The sequence below is a fragment of the Megalops cyprinoides genome, chromosome 9 (assembly GCF_013368585.1).
Source record: "Megalops cyprinoides isolate fMegCyp1 chromosome 9, fMegCyp1.pri, whole genome shotgun sequence".
Lineage (NCBI taxonomy): Eukaryota > Metazoa > Chordata > Actinopteri > Elopiformes > Megalopidae > Megalops > Megalops cyprinoides.
The window spans coordinates 28,495,213-28,515,841 of record NC_050591.1 but is presented as its reverse complement, the minus strand read 5'-3'; the positions used below and the strand labels follow the sequence as shown (position 1 = coordinate 28,515,841).

The 20,629-nt window shown below is 40.8% G+C and overlaps 1 protein-coding gene across 1 annotated transcript in view; it reads left to right on the top strand.

The window, feature by feature from the left end:
- The window catches only part of gbe1b (glucan (1,4-alpha-), branching enzyme 1b), a 124,091-nt gene that overhangs the window by 37,890 nt on the left and 65,572 nt on the right, over nt 1-20,629 (top strand). Inside the window, exons 4-7 of the mRNA XM_036537233.1 lie at nt 584-709; nt 2,151-2,286; nt 6,601-6,691; nt 8,277-8,486. Of these exons, the coding sequence (XP_036393126.1) occupies nt 584-709; nt 2,151-2,286; nt 6,601-6,691; nt 8,277-8,486 (563 nt within the window). The remainder of the gene's footprint in view (nt 1-583; nt 710-2,150; nt 2,287-6,600; nt 6,692-8,276; nt 8,487-20,629) is intronic.

Below are 20,629 nucleotides of genomic sequence, written 5' to 3'. Positions count from 1 at the left end.
TGAATGCTGGAATGGAATGGGAAGGATGTCAGTCAATATTGTTTTTTTTTTCCAGCTCACAGAGGCTGAGCCATGCTTCACCTCCAGGCATTTGCATTGATTTGTGACAATCCCTAAGGTGTTTCCTGAAAGATGGCAGGAACAATGAGCGCTCAACAACTTGCTTTTCCTCTCAGCACACCTGCAACAGAGGAGGAGTTAATCTCATATTTCATTCCCCACTGCCTTTCGGCTTAACATCCAATGACCATCCACCATGTCTGTAGTTTTTGCCCAATATCTGGTTAAGCCGTACCCAGTGTACAACACCCCGAGCCAACCTTAGGTGAAGACAAGGGGGTGAAGATATAAATCTTGGTATTTTGTTGTTTGGGATATTTGTGCAGAAGGATTACATGATATCAGTGTCATGTCACAAGGAAGAGGAAAATCCAGACCTCTCAAACAATGTGAAAGAGTCTGATCAAGAACAGAACAGGCAGCTTTCAGTGAAGATGTGGGCTATCTTGAGGCTTGACACTGATGAGTCTGCTGTATTTTTGTTGCCTGTGCTGCATCATCGCTGCTTTTTCTTGTTCTCCAGGTGGTGGTCCACACCAAAGACGGGCGGCGCCTGTATCGAATTTCACCGTGGGCGAAGTATGTGACGAAGTCAGGGGATTCTGTTGTGTATGACTGGGTACACTGGGACCCATTGAATCCTTATCTTGTAAGTGCATACAGACTGTCCATTGCTATATATTGAGGAATGGTCCACCTTTTATTGATGGAGGTATTTGTTTCCTCCTTATAGTCTCTCATTGTCAAAACGCACAAGATATATGGTCTCTGCTTCCAGATATGTATCATCTGGAAAAGTGCAATGCTTACTTTCTCATCTCCATTGAAAGACTGGCAGTTGTCACATAGGACCACCTCACATACTGTACATTCTGAGATTTTTTTAGTTCTGTGGTTCTTATTGTAAATGTAAGCTCTTATTTATTTTCACAACATACATCCTGATCTAGAGCAATGAGATGTACACTTCCATGTGGTACAGAATTGTAGCTTTCTAGCAACCCAACACTGTAAGGAAAAAGTTTATTTGAATTAAGTTTGGTTAAGTTGTGGATGAACCTCGGTGCCATTTTTTTTCACTTTGACTCGCTATTGAATCATGGAGGCAATGGTGGTGTAGACTCTGAATGCAGTTCCATGTAATGAGGGAACCTTATTCAGATTCAATAGAGCAGTAAATGCAGTAGGTAACAGAACTATTAAACTCATAAAGGGGAGAGAATGGCGAGGGCGAATAAAATTTGCTGAGCCCAGGTTTGTTCATTTGCAGCTTGTCCCTCAGCTTGATGTGGTTATGATGAGAGAGCAAATCTGTCAAACCTCTGAGAGATGAAGCCTTTTATATCCTAGTAACTCTGGGAACTGGCATGTCGGCACCTTGGGATTGTGTTTGGTGTGCTTTCTTTCAGTCCATGTGTGGCAGCAAAAGTGCCAAGACCTGCTCAAATCCCAACACCCCATAACCCAATATGCTGAATGTGCTCCCGTGTCAGAGCTGAGGAGACTTTTCAAACAGGGGCCAAGCTAGAAACGAAATGAAATTGTAGGCTCTTGAAATGATTCCTCCAGACAAGCCACTTGTTGAGGAACAGCATCCCTGTGTCCGGAAGACTAGTCAGCAGTTATAATGTTAATGTTGTGATTGCTTCCACTTTTTTAAGGGTCATTTACATTCATTTTAATTATGGATAAGCGCACTCGCTGCTGTTAATATTTCTACACAGTTTGCCAAATGAGCTGTCACATAACATTTCAGAATGAAGAGCATAGGTCTTCTAATGGCTCTGAATAGGTATTTGCTCTTTGATATTTGCATGCTTTATAAAAGGATTCAAAATCTTTTTCTTCTGTAAATGGAAATTGCCAGTAATGAGAAAGTTAAGAAGGGCAAGTTATTATATATTGAAAAAAACATTCCTCAAAAAGATGCAGGTTGGTTCACTTTTTTCATTGTTTATAAGTGTATAAATGTAAATGTTTTAAAACAATGCACAGGTTTCTTTCATTCTACTCAGATTTATACATCTGTGGATCTTTCCTGGGTTTCTTTGGCTTCTGTTTTTTATGCCCTATGTTTTTGTGTTTCCAAGCACATTCATGCTCGCCCTAAAAAGCCCAGGAGCTTGCGGATCTATGAGTCCCACGTTGGGATCGCCTCACCTGAAGGGAAGATTGCATCTTACACCAACTTCACACAAAATGTGCTCCCACGAATAAAAGACCTTGGTAAGTGATGAGATTGCAGGGGAACAACTACTGTGAACTAGTCCCTCGATCCAGCAGTATGGGGGTTCGTCTGATTGAATCAACCCTCTTCTCAACTGTCTTCCTCTTCATTATTTTCATAATCAGTCTTCAATTACATTTGTGTAAACACTGAGAAATAATCAGTGAGAAGGATTTAGCATAAATCCTCATACCTTGCAGTTGCAATATGGCAGTGAAAATTACTGAAACAACATATCAAATAAGTGTACCAAACAGAGTTTTGTGTATGTACATTGTTGAAAACAAATGTATTCAAATATATTCATTGCAGCAACCTTCTTTATGGAACTGAATTTTTAGTGAGATGTAAGAGTTTTGTTCATCAGAACGGTACAGCCATTAGATGTGGGTAAAGCAGGGGCTGAGAGGGAATGAATTCAGAGAGGTCATTGTCTGGCTGCATCCCTCCTCCTCTATCACAGACACCAGTGTCATTAACCTCCCAGGACCCATGCTGCTGTTCCTCGTGTCGTGGCCACTTAAGTTTCAAGGGCCTTTTAATGGCTGGGGCCTATCTGGTACGCTCAGGACAAAAATTGGTCGTATAACTCAGGATTCTGTTTACTGGTGTACAGACAGGACTTGACAGAGTCTGATGTCATCATCACTGTCTGCCGGGGGCAAAGAGGTCACATGCTGAATAGCACTGAGGGACAGGGGAAGGGTGATGTGAGGCTTGCCATCAATTGAAAGAATGAATTGCGACGATTAGTGAGGGAGAGCTACCACTTCTTGGTAGACCCAAGGCTCACACTTTCGTAGTTCCTGTCACTGATGAACGAGGACCCGTGCAAGGAAGTGGGTCATGTGTGGGATTTTAGCTAATTTCAGGCACTACCGAAGCACACGCTATGTAACCTGTCACACCAACATGCTTCCCTCAGCTGTATTAAAGATAGGAAGCGCGTCCTGTATATTTCCCAGAAAGAAAATGTACGCTCCGCAAAATTCGCATTCCTCGCTTTCTCTCTCAGACTTTCGTATCGCCTTCAACGTCCTGTTGAATATGGAATACAAGGACGTTTTGTGTCGCCCACAAATCATCGCCCGTCCTGAGTAAATGCGGAGCGTTTGGAAAGGACGGGCCGCAGCTGGCACGCTCTGTGTGCCCCAGCGACCGCGAGCGCGAGGCGCAGCGCACTGAAATGGATGATTAAGCACTCCCGCTCAGCCAGTGCCCTGCGTGGGGGAGTTCGTCTGAAGAAAGATGCACATTCAGCAATTACCGTCTCTCTTCTTCGGTGATTTCACCGTGCCTAAATGAAGCTCCTCCACATCCGCCAACCAGCGCATCTATGCCATGCGTGGAAGCTCCCTGAGGAAATCTGGAAATGCACAGACAAATGATGACAAATTGCAAACCAGAAATAGCTGGACTGTGGCCATTGTAACATTCATTAATTAAGTAAAAATAGAGATGCCGGTAATAAACGGAACGCTTTTTTTAAAGGCAAGATGAAAACTTCAGCTTTTTATAGTGTGTTTTTTAGCACTGACGGGTATAGGGCTTAGAATTTTTTGCATACTTTAAAAAGTTGTTCGTTTTTCTGTTGGAGATTGCCCACAGTTAAACATCAGCCTTTGTCTATTTCATTGGATTTCCCATTGATGGTAGTACTGACTTGAATGTGAGAAGACAGTTGGATTGCATGTTGGTTTGAGTCTTTGTGAACTAGACAGATCCTAAGGTTGCTTTCTTCCACTTAGTTGTATATTGTATCAACATTATAAATATCTATGTATTAACTAAATCATTGATTCGTGACATTCAATTATGCTTGCTTTTGAAAAGCATTGTTATTCTGGAAATTAAAAAAAAAACACCTTAACTTAAAAAAGCCTATATAGTCAGAACTTTTCTGCAGTTTGTAAGGTGTGAATCAGCTTGGTAAGTTCACACCTTGGACAGGATGCCAGTCTGTTTTAATCCACCTGATTTAATGGTAAACCAATATACAGTGGGTACCATGTATAAAATCTTTGGTGTCTCCAAAGTGTCTCAGTCAGCAAGGTTTTCCTGTTCAGTGCAGGTCAAGCTCTATGCAGGTCAAGCTCTACAGCTCGGGTTCGATCCAAGTCATGTCATCAGCAGACAATGATCGGCAGCCCCCCAGGTATAAGGGAGCGTAGACTGGCCAGGGTTGCTCTTGGGCACCCTGCAATTTATGAGGTGCCTAGGAGTTGCATGGATGATGTCAGTGGAGCTGTGTCTATCCTCCAGTTGGTGGCCACTTTACTCTGGTACACTGTAGTGCACTGGCTTGTAGTGCACAAGTGCAGGTTTCATGCAAGTATATTCGAGGATTGCATTTTACTGCTTCAGTGCTCCTACATGAGGTTGTAGTAGCTAAGATCCCAGAAAGACAAGCTTAATGCTCAATTGCCAGTTCCAAACAGGGTTGTATAAAGAGAAAAATCCCTTAATGATGATCTTTTTATGACTTTGTTGGTGACTGAACCCACAACCTCCCAGGGTCAGACCCTAAAAGCAAGGCTGCTCACCTTGTTTACCCTATGTAGGTATACTAGTGTTTATATACTTACTGCAATCCTGTATTTTATTTGAAATCCACAGTCTGTGAGTTAGCCTGAAAGCAGTACGTTTACATTTTCCTGCATTTTAAGCAGGGTGTGTTACTTTGATGGCATTTAGGAGCACAGATGTGACTGGTGTAGCAAGCAGAGAGCGCAGTGAGGAAGTCTGTCTTGTTTGGCTCAGCTTCTCGCCTCGCACCAGAGAAAGAGAGCACTGCCAAAGAAACTCTGTTAAAGAACAAACCTTCAGATGCTCCTGCAGCACTTCAAGGAATTTGCACAATGGGATCCTCCATAGAGCTAAACTCCAGGGTCTTCAGCAGCAGCTATGCGCACGGCTCTCAGCTCCACTCCTCTTTCACAGGCTGCAGAAGAACTCCGGATTTGTGCCATGAAAAGGGAAACTTACTCTAACCCTTCAGCTCGTCAAAGACCAAACTTTCTCTCATGCCTGATTTGTGTGTGTGTGCGGGGGGTGTGTGTACGAAAATGCATACAAACAATGACAAGGGAGTGTTTGGCCCTTTCCTGAGTCCTCGAATGCTGTTGAAAGCCCTGTCAGAGTGTTCTCTCAGTCGGAGTTTGAGCTGGGCCTCTGTTTTGGCAGCGTAGCGGAGCTGGGCAGGACCCCAACGACCTGAGGCTGCTAGCGTCTCCCCGCAGCCGCCTCTACTGAAGAGCCCCTCTTGCGGATGTGGGAACGCGCGTCAGCGTGATGACAGGCCCACGTAGGGGGCACACCTGTCGAAATCAATGCAGACACGCCCGGCAAGGAGCACTACTCCTTGACAGCTTTGGGACTTTTTGTCAGGAACTAAAAAGTGTTGAGAACAGTTTTTGCTTTCAGCGACAGCAGAATTCCTGATGACCAGCGCTCCACAACAAGCGAAAAAGTTTCAGTCAGCCGGTCTGCCCTTTTTTTTTTTAAAGATGACTTCAGATCAGAGTAGTCAACAGCAGAGGTTGAATATCTGTAAAAAAAAATGCATCTTGCAATGGGATTAATAGGGGATTTAAGATATTGACAAGGTGTAGGCAAGCCAAGCCTTTTCTGCTTCCTAAGTTAAGAATGCTTCTATGTCACTGTTCTCACTCCCTGAATGCGTCTTTCACTGGCTGACCAGAGTCAGCAGGTCTGTGTGTGTAGAGGTGGAAGGCTGGCATGACAAACTGCTCATTCCTCACCCTCTTCACAAGTTTCAAGCAGGCTGGCTTGGTCGTTGACTGAGGAGGAAGTATGCCTTGAGTTTGGCTGATTTTTTTTGCATTTTGCATTGCACTTACGATGTGGCCACTCTTGTCCAATTTCACGGACCATTTGATCCCAGAAGCAGGAACACCAAAAAATTGATTGAATGTAACAAATTCCCTTATATTATACATATATTAAGAAACGCTTGTTAAGTAATGTAGAGACCTTTTATTCAACAAAGACTGTCTTCCTCATTTATCAACTGTATCTTTTATATTAAGGCAGGTTTGCTAGTGTGTGTGTGTGTGTGTGTGTGTGTGTGTGTGTGTGTGCGTGTGCGTGCGTGTGTGTCTGTGTGTGTGTATGTATATCTGTGTGTGTGTGTGGGTGTGAGTGTAGAGTTGCTAGCCAAAACTGACTTACCCTGAAGGGTACAGTTAATAAATGAAGAAGAGGTCCCTACATTACTTTCATTCAAACATTCAAAAACAGACTGGGATCTCTTATTAAGGATTAACTTTGTGCTTCTCTTTGCATGTATGCAGGCTATAACTGTATACAGCTGATGGCAATCATGGAGCATGCCTATTATGCCAGCTTTGGATATCAAGTCACAAGTTTCTTTGCTGCATCCAGGTAAGGCACCCTGCACCAGCTGTAATGAATATGGCATTAAAATCTTTTCCACTTCTTTATACACTGAGATGTTAAAACCGAAATAATGCACAACACTCAGTGGATCACATGTTAGGAGAGGTTAGGAGACTTTCTTGTTAATTCTTCAGAAGAATCCAAATAAATAGTTGATTAAACCAAAGTGTGACTTCATTACAGAAATTATGTTTTTCATACTAGTATCGCGAGCACCATGCTTATTACTGTCAAGGAAGGTGGTAAATGTATCACTTTAAATATAATTTCACCCCTGAAATGAAGCTCTTGTTTCTCATTATAAGAGTTACAAAAGAGGTTTAGTTATTACTACTGTAAGGGGTGTTTGTTCATTGCTTAGGGACTTAAATGCAGGCCCTGCAGTGCCGCCCCTAAATCATGGCAAAGGACAATGACACCGGCAGTAATCTTCCTGTAAACACATTTGCCGTTAATCCAGAGAAGAGAAGTGGCCCTAGATAAAGCTAATCATAAAACGAGGGGGAAAAAACCCGCTAACAATAAAATGAGAGGGCATCCTCCTCGGCTTGATAATAAATGACTGATTTTCGAGGAAATTTATTTATTTGCTTCGTTTCGGCAGTCACTGCATCCTGCACGGTGGAGAGCGCGTAGCTGAAGTGTAATGTATACAGAGTAATTTCACCCATGATCGATCACTCACGGTCATTTAAAACCTGACCGTGCGGGTTCTGGGGGAACGGGGCAGTGCTGTCACTGTCACCAGCTGATATAATGAAAGTAGCCAGAGGGACAGTCGGCTGTCATGAGACTATAGTGTTTACAGTCTACATGGAGAAACTGTCAATAAACACATTCTTTTTGCTTTTTTGCCTTTGGATGGAATGGGTTATAGCTATGTAATAATAATTATAATAATCTTAATCATAATAAAATAAAAACATAATAGAATGGTATGGCTTTTATTTTAAAGGATAAAGTTTGTCTTGTAACGAGAAATTCATATGAGATATAATAGATCTATAACTTTTAAACGGGACTAGAAGCTGTGATGTGTCAGTAATTTGTGATCATTTTTGGAGCTTTCATGGTCAGAAGTGTGGAATACTCAAAAGACCCAGCCAAAAAAACATCTACCTGGAGGACAAGTGAGGTCCCTTTCATCTTCGAAGCCTCAGAGTTTTGCAGTGTGGTGGGCATAATGAATGCACAAGAACTGTTATTAATTGCTTGTAAAGTTAATGACAAGGAATGGTATTTTTAAGATCGCCTTTGTAGCACTTCTCTGGGTCACCAGGGGACAGATAGTTCTTTACTCTTTGGAAGTTTTTTCACTAATACTGTATGGTCAGCGCTGAGCAAATTGGATCTGCGTGACCAAGGCATCACATTGGCTGCAATCCTCCAGTTGTTAAAACTGACATGGTTTCAAACTGTCATAACATAAATGTGAGACATGGAGTTAAATGTGCTGCTCATTATCAAGATGCTGTTTTTGTGATCATATATATATCACATATTTTTCAGTGCTCTGTTCAAAGTGGGTAGTGCTGTGTTTACCTTTGGAACTCTCTGCTTTTGTCCTCAGTCGTTACGGGACACCTGATGAGCTGAAGCAGCTGATTGACGTGGCTCACTCCCTGGGCATCATCGTGCTTCTGGATGTGGTCCACAGCCACGCATCCAAGAACACTGAGGACGGCCTCAACAAGTTCGATGGCAGCGACGCCTGTTTCTTCCACAGTGGGGTCAGAGGAGAGCACAGCCTTTGGGACAGCAGGCTCTTCAACTACTCGAGGTAAGCCAGGCTTATCATTCAACCCCCTCTGAGAAACCCAAATCTGTCCCACATCTGCACTGGTGGTGAATGAGTTGTTGCTCTATCTTCTGGAAAGGAAAACACACTTATCAGTTTTGATATGCAAAATTTCAATGTGTCAATGTTCCTGGTACAGAAGAAGGTGGAAAAGGTGGAGAAGGAATGTGGCTGAAGAAAAGTTCATTTGTTTTTGTACTACACTACCTCAGGCCAGGGTTTTTCCACATTTAAGCTAGTGCGCCAGGTGTGGATGATGCATACCTAAAACTGGCGAGGTACATGCTAACAGGAAATGGAGGAAAAGAGACACTTCACACACTAATAATCCAACAGCTGGATCTTTACTGACTGACTTCAGGTCCTTCATTTTTATTGATTTATTGGTGCATTTTTACAAAGGACCTTGTCGTAAAGCGCTTACCAGAGAGCATAGAACATTTTCTAGAGGGAATCAGAAAAACCGAAAGCCCAAGATCGATTTTCCTGAGCCTAGGAATGTGGTCGAGAGATCAAAACAGTAAGTGGTTTATCCATGCATAAGAAAGATGGCATATCTTTATGCAGATTGATACTTGAATTAATGACACCAGGAATTATGAAGATTTAATTGATTTTTTGTTGATTCTTGAGTGAATTAAGTAAAAAAAAATGCATTTATTGATGAGGGAAAGAATCCACAGCCACAAAAGTATAGGATTTACTCATTGATTGCTGGATATCCTTATCCAAGGCAACCGTATAGTGTATTTCAGTACGCTAAAGTAATACAGGTAAAGCATAACTCACACACACACACACACACACACACACCATTTAGATTAGGTCTGAGCAGTTTATGAGGGCTGTGCATGAAAATTGCTTTTCAAAATTGCATGAAGGTGTAAAAGGACTAATAGTGTAGTGTGTGCGGAACTGTAAGTCCTGGATTTTTTTCTTTGACGAGAACTTGCTCTGATATTGGAAAGCAAATTTTCTCCTGCTACATATAATAATGTAAACCCTCTGAGTGGAACCTGTTCCCAGCAGAATGGCTCACACCACATGCTCAGCTCCTCCTGAGTACATTCGCTTCCCTGAATGAGACATATTTAAACAGTGCATCATAAGAAAAGTCACGACAGAGTGCCAAATAATGAGCCTGGGAACGCCGAGAGGAATGCAGAGGAGAGCTGTGGTAACAGGGTGTTATAAAGGCCTGGCTGCTGGCAGTCTGATTGCTGTCATGGCATCAATGGAGCCGGTGGACTGCAGTGAGAGGTGTGCTGGTTGCCATCCAGCTCCAGAAATACCTTGTCCTCACCCCCTACCCTCCCAAATCCTGTTCCCTCACATTCTGTCACATTCTGAAGTGCGTTCTTATAAATATGTATATATGTATATATATTTTGTGTGTGTTTGTATCTGTGTGTATGTGAATATAATTGGGCAACAATCCACCCATCTACCCAAAATATATCCCACCACTTCTGGAGGATATAGATTTCATTGAGATGATGATCCTGTGGCCTATTCAAACTCTTGCCTTTGAAAAACAATATCCAAAACAATCTTTGTTTTCATCTTCGACACATCACCAAAGTAGCAGTTGTTGCGTTTGTTGTAGCGGTTCTTTTTTTCTTTGCAGTTAGCCTTCAGTGATGTTGACAGGAGTCACCAAGCTTGTAAAATGGACGTGTTTAATTGCAACTACTGTGAGTGATAAAGATTAAGCGGCCTCTCTCAACGTGCAGCTTCTAGAACCGAATAGCTGTCTTCTTATTGTTTTTGCGTGTCCCTACTTGAAATTGTAAAAATTGAGTTATTGGCACATTATCAGCTCCAGCTTCACAAAACTGTTAGAATGACTCGGCCTTTTATGTACCATAATAGTTTTGTTTGTCCGCTTGCACGGAATCCCAATGAAAATGCAGAGACATAAAAGTGAAATGTGTTCACATCAGATTCCTTTGTCCCAAACCATTATATTGATGGTATGTAAGCCATTTCCAGCCAGGGATAAAACCTACAAATCCTCCCCGCTTTGGTCAGTGTCGTAATCTCCTGACTCAAACTAGGAGGTTGCAGGAAAATGAGCGAGGGGGGACTGGTTTAGGTGTAATTGAAACACTGGCTTTTGTTAAGGTAGATGAGGCTGTAATTGATATATGCAAAGTCTGGAGCAAATGAGCATGAGGCACCATTAGTGACAGAGGAACAAAGGAATCCTCCAATTTCAAAGCAATATTTATTTATTATTTTTTATTTGAAGGCTTTGTTATTGTTGTTTCCTTTGTGTTTGGCTGCAATTATATTTCATCCTCCCAGGAATTGGTTTAGACCCTGCCGTTTTTTCTTCTTCTTTTTTTAGGTCTTTAATGTCTAGTCTATTCATATTGCGTTTGTGTCTTTTTTTATAAAATGAGGATGCCTGATGTGTGAGCTCGCCTGCTCTGCTTATACATGAAATGGGGTTTGTTTTGGGGCTGTGGTTTTGTTTTCCTTGTGTGGTTGATGCACCTAAACCCAGGGTCCTAACAAAAATCTGGGTTTCTGGTGTTTGCAGTGTTCTCCTCACTGGTTCTGGACCATGGTAGCAATCTAGTGAATCCTTCAAACTCTCTTCATTGTGTATCTCTGTCTCTCTGATGCATGTTCATTGAAAGTAACCATGGTTTCACCTAGATGAGCACTGTTTTGCCTTCACCTGGAGCACAGACATGAGAAAACTGTATAACACAGAGATACATTTACTAGCACTGAAAATCCTTTTTACAAGAAAAATCATTAGAGTCGGAAATCATTGAATCTGACATTTTTGAAATACACGGCAAAGTCACACATGTTTTGTGTTTTCATGTCAAAAAAGCTGATGAAACTTAACTGATTTGTGGAGGGATGGTGAATTACTTTTATTGTTTATGGTCATTGCCGTTTGCCTTGCAGGAGGTTGACAGTGGTGGCTGTTCTCTGACATTGTGTTTTCCATCTGAAGTGAAACTTAGCCTTGCATAATCCTAGGAGACCCTGTGATTTGTTGCCTTGGCAAAATTGGGTTTGATAGATTGCAAGTTAATTCCAGAGTTTTAAGCATCACTGAGAACACGTTTAAACAGGTTTTGGATCAAGTATGTAGTTTCAGAGGTCTTCAAATAAATATACAGCAAAATATTTTTATTCTGATGGTCCCCCCATTAGAGGTGTCAGTGGAACTTTATCTTCTTGAAACTGTATTCATGGGTTTAAAATGCAGTAGTTAATAATGTGTTGTACATTTGTTTGTGGCTGCAATTTTGTGATCAATGCTTTCATTTGTTTATGAAGCAGTAACCTACTCTCATCCAGGTTTTATGAATCTGAAAAGCCAAAATAGCCTGAAGTTTATCTCATGCTGTGTGACCACACATATAATGTGGGCCGTCATTAAGCAAAAAGGATATCATTAAATGGTTGGCTTAAGCCTTGCCAAGTCATCTGCATTTGCCAGCGGACAATTTAGACTCGAGTTATTCATTATGTCTGTGCTGTGCAAGATCGAATTTACGTAATGGGTAATGTAATATTATGCTGTACTTGGAAGCTTAACTACAACTATTCTGTCATAGCATATGAACTAGATTCATATGGATGTGGATAATTTTCTTAATGGGTTTAATGGACATAACTATGCTGCCAGTCTTTTCAACACACATAGTGTAGACCAACTTGAACCAGACAGATAAAATAATGATAATTTAATGATGGCAAAATGGCATAAACATACACAGTGAGGTGTGATTCACACATGCTTAATGTTCCTTTCAGTTTATTCTGTCACCATCCAGTTTTGGTTTGTATTTATAGTTAATAAAAAAACTATATATGTGTATACACTGAAATGAAAGATGAAAGTATTGTAAATCATATCCTGGGCATGTGGAATTAATGCAGCTTTGACTATTAATACTAAGAAAAATGAATCATACATTTCCTGTGGTGATTACGCACTTGGGCTGGCCATCTTTGTCTACTTTAAACTTGGATTTTCCTCAGTATCATTAATGCCAGGAGGTTTGGTAAGCTGGACAACTTTACAACATTTATAGACATGTTATTTTGAACTATTAATGCAGATTCACTATTAGGAGAATGAAACATGTCTTTGTTATTAAGATTCAGTTAACTTTAACCTTTTTGTCCATAACAGTGACTAATGTAGTGTGCTCGGATTCTGTTGCCTAGTCAGGTTGCACACGTTAACTTGTGGTAGGGCTTGAATAGTGTTATGCTTACACTAACTGGTCTGGGAGTGTTATTAGCCTGGTCTGACACTGTTGCTTGTTTAATTTGAAAGGATACACTTATGTTCTATTGTGCTGGAAGTCGCTCTGGATAAGAGCATCTGCTAAATGCATGTAATGTAATATAACAGCACAAACTGAGTTGAATCTGAATCTGCTCCTGGGGAGAATGCAGTGGACTGAGGCTGTGGCATGGCGAGGAATGCGAGTATACACTGGGCCACACAAACAGGTCACAGATACAGTCTGTACACTGGCCACAACCAGGTTCTTCATTCTCATTCGGTAGAGATGTGTTCTATCTGTCTGAGGCACAAGGTTCAATATGCTTCAATGCAGCAAAACTCTCGTAATTGCTGTGAGCAGGCAATTACGGCCTCCTGCACAGCGCCTTTCTGAGGAACAGAGAGGTGAGCAGGTTAGTTCACCTTGCTGCATTTCATTTTCACGGAGCATATATATCTTTTACAAGATATAATGTTTTACTTAAAATTATTGATCTTTTGAGGTGTGTTGTGTCACAGTTACAAATCACCTTTCTGTGCACAAGCAGACGCATGGGAGCAATAAAGACACAAAACATGCTGAAAGAAGAACTCTGTGGTACCAGATAATGAAGCCCTTTTTGCAGAGGGGCCAGTAATCCTGTTTGCACCAGTAAGCACATTACGTTCAAAAAAGCGTCTTCCTCCTATGTTCCAATTTCTAAAACTAGAGTTCAAAGCCACCCTCTGCAGTTTTCAGGAAAGTTTAAGTAGAGGAAAGACAAAAATAATACAAACACTGTTCCAAGTTAAAATGATCTTATTTCAGCAATTATTTTGCGTGGGGGGGATAAAATCGCAGCCCAAGCTGTACTCTTTAAGTTATTAAATTTCCAAAAGAGGAAAAATCATGAGAACTATACACCTATAGATCTATAAACCTGAATCAGGCATGGTGTCAGAAAGTTGATCTCACTTGAATTCAATTGCTGGGGTCTATGGAGCTTGAAAAATACAGTTGGTTTATCAGAACATAGTTTTCCTATGTGCTTTTCCCCCTCTTAATGTAATCACTTCTGGTCTGTTCAGTTGAAGCAAACAATTAGAACTTAGCAAACAGCTCCCTTTACATGAATTGTGTAAGTCAAGTGACCGTGTGCATGTATGGGAAAACAAACAGAAAATACTTGGAAATATAGTTTGTACACAGCATATCCAGGCTCTATAATAAACAGTGTTAGCTTGCAAGCAAACTTAACATGATGGGAAAAACAGCTGAAGTTGTTTATAAGGAAGAGGATGAAATTAAATCAAGCTTAGTGTTCCGTCTTCTTTGTCTTTACGCGACGAAGTTCTCTTGATCACTGCTCCCGTCTCTGAGCCTTTGTTGCCTGCTGTTCTCCCATAGCAGTGCTGTTTCAGGGCCTGCCCTCTCGGTCCTAATCAAAGGCTGGCGGAACTCCGCCACCATTTATGCATGCAGACCGTGTTCTGCTGTTCCACAGGACCCAATCCATTGGCTTTAATTAATAAACTAGTAACTAAGCTGTTTGTGCAAGTTTATAGAAGTTGGTAGGGTTAGCATTGCATCATGGTATAGAAGTTGTTTGATCCCCCTCTTTGTAGATGGGGGAGGTGCAGTGTGCAGTGTACGCGTTGTATATGCAGCAGTGCAGTGCTGCCCATCTTTGGATCCCTTCTGCTTGGCCTCTGTAGGGGTGGATGGCATCAGCAGGCGTTTGCACGTCGTGACGAACATACGGTGAACATACGCGGATGAACGTACACACTGCTGGCAGCAGTGGGTAACTGGTGTGTTAATCGAACGTGTGTTCAGATCCCTACATTCCGCTTTTTACCCCATTTGTGTTTGTTTTTGTTTATTTGTTTCCTCCATCTCCAACACATTTTACTTAATTATTTATGAGTTGTCAGAAGTACATTTTAAGTCTGTAAAGTTCAGCCCATAAGAGTTGTTGTTGTTGCAGTCCAACAAATCTCTCTTAACTAGATTTAATTGAATCCCAATGGGTCTTCTGCCGAAGAGAGGCAGTGGGAAGGGAAGTGGGAGGGCGTGTGGAGTATGAGAGCGAGATGTGTTTGTGAGGAAATTATGCATTTCATTATCATTTCAGCACTAAAAATAAATACACCCACAAAGTCACTTTCATACGTATACATCCTGTGTATTCCTGTGTATGCCTACAGTCACCTCCATGATGTATTGTCGGTAGAAATGTTAACAGAATATGCTGCAACTCTAATTCGGAGTTTTCCCTTAAGGAATCCTGCCTTATTTGGAATGTTGTGTTCGGAATGAACAGAATAAACCGATCATACTTTTAGTTTGTGAATATACTGTCCAGTACTGGAATATTATCATGCTTCTACAAGCAGCCACTGGTTCTGCTCAAGTATGTTGCACATTCAAAAATGTTCTATTTTTTGTGTAAGGGGCACATTAAACATTGCATAAAAATGCTTGTGAAAAGTAATCACCCATTTCCATTGGACTTCAAAGACTGTGACATTTCAGTGTGAAAGAATAAATACCTAGCGTGACCTTGAATTAATGGACGACTGAAATCTAAGGTTGTATATTTGTACGGTGTAGTATAACTAGTACATTCCTTCATCTCATGGGTTGTCAGTTGATTCTGATTCATTTGAAAAGAAAGTGTCAGCAGGTTAATTGCACAGACACACACACTCTAGTATATAAATGTAACAGATGCACATTGATGGAGGGTTTTTTAGGTTGAGTTTGCTTTTTTAGATTCCCTACCTTGTTTCCATTTCCATTTATTCACTTGGCAGACGCTTTTATCCAAAGCGACTTACATAGGTTACAGTTCTTTACAATGTTATCCATTTATACAGCTGGATATTTACTGAGGCAATTGTGGGTTAAGTACCTTGCCCAAGGGTACAGCAGCAGTGTCCCAGCGGGGATTGAACTAGTAACCTTTCAGTTACGAGTCCTGCTCCTTAACCACTATGCTACACTGCCACCCATACACTCTTTCCCCATGATATTGGTTAAAAATGCAATAAAAGTCATTTTTATCATCTCCATTGCATTTGTAGACAGCATAAGGAATGATTGTCAGGAGAATGGGGATAGTATTTGATGCACACCTAGCAGTAGTGAGCTTGGGGACAGTACACTTAACAGATGCACAGCTCTTCATATCCTGTGCAGAAAAACTTCAGTCTATCTGTACAGATGATGGCATGTTGCCAAGACTACAGTGTACAGCTTACTTGAATAAGAAAAAAACACAACTGGATAGCTAGCTAATTAAAGCCCAAGTAGTGACACCCGAGAGAAGAAAGGAACTCAACTCAAGATCTGTGGTTTGTTTCTGAGACCTCACTGTGGTCATGAAGAATGCTTTCCAAGCTTCTTCGTCAAGCAGATGGAGGAGGGTTTTTGTTAAGGTTTGGATCATTTTTGTCTGAGTTAGAGGTTCATGCTCCAATTCAAATGCATCTTGCTATGTTTTTTTGCACATCAAACGTGCAGTGTGAGTATGCTCTGAGCCTGTTTGGGTCATGCGTTGTTTATTGATTGTCATTGAATATGAATGCAGCTATCCCTCTACCAGCAGCTCCCTGGAAGTCTCTGGAAGGGGAAGGGCAGCTGATTCAACTAATTCGTCCACTCAGCTTTGACCCTCTCCATACTGTGGTAGCTACTATATCTCAATGCAAGAAAGGAGACCAAGCTTAAACATATTTACCTTTCTGAGGTACTGAGGGAAATTTAGGCCTAGATTGATAAGGCTGACAGAGTGGTTATTATTTAAATCATTCTAGCTTAAGGACTTCAATCTTATTATTTCAAACCTGCAAATGCGCATGCTTGTGCACTTTCCTTAAGGACGCTGATGAGGGAAAACGATTTTGTCAGTTAATTCTTCAATAGTATTGGTCATTTCATTACTCTTCTCTTCTAAAGCTGTATCTTCATTATGTTCTCTTAAGCTGTGGCACTTGTAATTCTCCATTGCCTTCATCACAATTCCTGTAATACGCTCCCTCCACTCTTTGTTCTGGGAGAGCATCTGAGAGGCAGTAGTCTCCCTATTAATCAGTATTACATGTGATTGTTTTTTTTTTTTTTTGCTTCTGATCTCATAGTATCCAAAATCTAACCCTCGTTTTAATTAAGTCACTTTATTGAGTTTGATTACAATATTCAGGATATGGTGACATTACACCAACAGACAAGGGTTGATAACGGATAGGGAGTTAGTGCTAATAATTGAAACTGAAAACTCCATGGAAATGCTTCCTATTTTCAGCTGTGGGCCGGACATCATATAAACTCTGGCAAAATACTTTGTAAAATAATATTAGATAGTTTAACCTATAATTATCATTTAACCTGTGTATTGCTTTAATTCTTGAAAGTAATTCAGTCTAATGTGTTGCAAAAATAATGTTTCAAAACCCTAGCTGTGTCCTCGGTCTGCAAGACTAATTTAAAAATACTCAGTAGGTTCAAGCCAACACATTCCCTGGGTTTTATGTTCTCATAAAACAAGCACAGATGCATTTTAAAGAGAATATGTCCTCCATTTTGTGCTGAGGGAGGGCAGTGCCATTTTATTATTATATTTTTTTTTCCAGGGGCAGATATATAGTGTACACAGTCGTGGCACTTTCATCGCTGGCAGCTTTTGACCTTGACAATTTGCTGCACAAACCACATCTATCGATTGGCGTTGTTTCGGACCCTGTTAATAAAATGTTTTTTGTCCTTCTTCCGTTGCTAGGAAATTATTCTTCCACACATTAAAAAGGGAAAGGAGCTACTCCTGGGTCTATCGAATGCCTTTTTGAACCCGCGTTTAATAAGCACGCACTGAGAACCACGGCTTCCAATAAATTATACGCCGTTTAGTGTCAGGCAGAGGGACTGTAATAGGAAAACGGGGCTTTCGTTTCATCACTTATTGAGCTCCCCTGGTATCCGGTGGAGTCATTAGATTTGGAGCAGGCATATGCCATAACTAGAGGCATCTTAAGTCGTTTGTTGGTACCCAGAGGAGTGTCGTTCCTTCAGTCATTTCGTATTTCGCCGCTGCGGTTGTTGTTGTTGTTGCTGTTAATGCGTCTTTGTGTCAAGCTTTTTTTTTTTCTTTTTTTTTTTTCATGACTCGCTTTTGTGGTGATGAATCGCAGCAGGCAGCCAAGAACCTAGCAGTGAATCCTATCTAATAGCTCTTGTAATCAACAGGCTTTCATATCAGCGATGAGAAGCCTGTCACAATGATCTTAATAGCTTCAGAGAATCTGAATGACTTAAGACGAGCTGCCTTTTCCTTTCCCCTTTCCCCTCACAGACCCTGCTGTCTGGGATCTAATGCAAAAGGTTATTCAACTGGTGTTCCAAAGGTGGAGGTCACCTTTTCAGTTTTAGTCATTGCAGTTTTTTTATATGTCATGATAATTATATTGATCTGTGGTACTGATGACCAGTGAGCCGTTGCTGAAATACAGGTTCAAGGTCTTTTTGACAGCACATCTCTGCTCAGTAAGACTGTACTGCAAAACATTTGTTGGTCACCTTGTGTAAAAAAAAAACAAAAAAAAAAAACAAAACCATCACCTAAACCAACTCGACAAAGAATCAAAGGTATGGTCACGTATGGAATATGCCAACCATGTATTAACACTGGGGAAAGAAAAAAAATCATCTGGTGGACTTTGTGTTACTGCACCTTCGCTGAATGCCACATTTCAACACTGCCACCGCATGGGCTGCGGTGTAATTCGATTCCTCCGGAGCTGCCAAAGCAATGCAGGTGTCTCGCTACTCTATAGTGACAAATCAGCCAACACCCTGCTAATCTTCAAGATGAGCCGATGCTAGGCCGCAGACTCCATGCTGCTGTAAATAAATCTCCTTAGGCATCTGGGCTGATATGTGAGTGTACAGCTGAGAGGAAGGAGTGATTTGTTAAGTGCTTTTCAAGCCAATGCTATTTGGATAGAGCCACCGTCAGTGTGTATTCATCATATCAATCCTACCCGTTTTGTTCTATGGTTACAGCACTTGGAATTGTGATTATCTATCCTCTCTGCTGAGATGGCTTTGGTATCAGTCAGCTTGAAATATTTGAAACTGACTGAGTTTGGTGATTGGTGATGGAAATGTCTTTGAGTGGAGTTGGTAGATATTGTGAATTTATGTTGTCTCTAATTCTGAAATACAGCAGAAATGCTTGGAATGTAGTGGATGGAGTCTGCCTGAGATGCCAGTTTTTGTGGGGTGGGTGTATCATTAGATGCTGAATCATTCATGTTTCATTCTGCGAAATTAGCCACTCATGTGTCAAGTTATTTGCACAAAGGATGGGTTGATAATTGTCTTTTTTTTCAGAGAAGTATATTATTACAATCCTGAACGTTAGCAGATAACGGTGTTGTAGTAATGGCACTCTACTTTATTTCTTCTCGAGTAGCACTCCAGTTTTCATCTTTTACAGGCTTTGCATTCAGGAAACTGTTTTCTGTGACCTTACTGGCTACAATACAGTCACATAACACATGGTAAGGTGAGAAATGTATTATTGTCAAAAGCCCTGGTGCTCTTGTTGCACCTGTTGTACCTGTTACGCCTGATCTGTTGTGCAGTGCACTCTTTTTTATATTCAATTTTCATCCTTTTTTAATTTTTTGGCCCATTAAAACAAATATCTTATTGAACTGTACAAAATCAAGTGAACTTTCTGAATCAATGTCATAATTTATAGTATACTGAAGTATACTGAAAATGGGTGAAACAATCTAAAAAAAATCTGTAAAAAAACGAGTTTTCAGTTTTTTATGGGACGGGTATCATGACTTGCCACTTGGAATGTGTCAAAATGTGCATCCGGGTACAACCGGCACTGCAAAGTTTGATGCCAAGTAATGATATGTCAATATTGCAAGAAATGCAAGAGTTTTGGGAAGGAAATTGGTGTGGACATGACAGTACCTTGATTTATATGAACTCCTACAGGCCTTAGATTCATGATTTGTGTAGATCTCCATGGTGAATGTGGGTGTCCTTACTGCAGACACAGGTACATTGATTGCATCATTGATTAGTATAATTGCTATCTAATCAGCATTACAGACAGGCTCCAGTTCCTTTCAAATGGTCTGCAGCCGCGTACACTTTAGAAAGGCTTGCTTCTTTTTCTGCCTCTGTAGTCCACTTCTTTCATTGCAGAAAGACCTTTCTTTTTTCAAAAGCAAATGGGAATTAAATAGTTGTCTTTTGAGGGACCGTCTGTGCACAATTACCAAATACCTGAGGCTAGACTTTTAATTGGACTCCTGGACAATCGACACAGAAGTGAGTGAAGTTTTTTTCTCCATAGAAGCGATTCTTGCTTTGTATTATGTCGCTCTAACCCACCTTGACTTGGAGATTCTGATTATGAAAGGTGTTTTCATTTTATTTTTTTTTTGAAAGACTAGCTAGCCCTGAAACATACAGTGGCTCCATTAATTGTCTTTCACAGTTGTCCTAAAAGGCTATCAAAGGTGCCCAAGGACACAACATGAAAAGGAGTAAATTAATCCAACAAGTCATTCAATACTTGCAAAGGTTGTTCAGCCAAGCTCACGCCCACTGAAAATGCTGTCCGTTTGGATCATGGTGTTTTGATGGGATATTTCCGGCAGGCTTGATGTAGGGTCCCAGCATAATCAATCTCTATATATAACATATATATCCTGTGCGTTCTATCAGGTCCACATATACAAGAATATGCTGCATGAGGCAATTTAATTTTGATCACTACAGTTCAATTTAGACATTAGCAAGTCACTTTATTTAAAAAAAAAATACTGTTTAAATATTTTTTCTTTGGAATGCTGG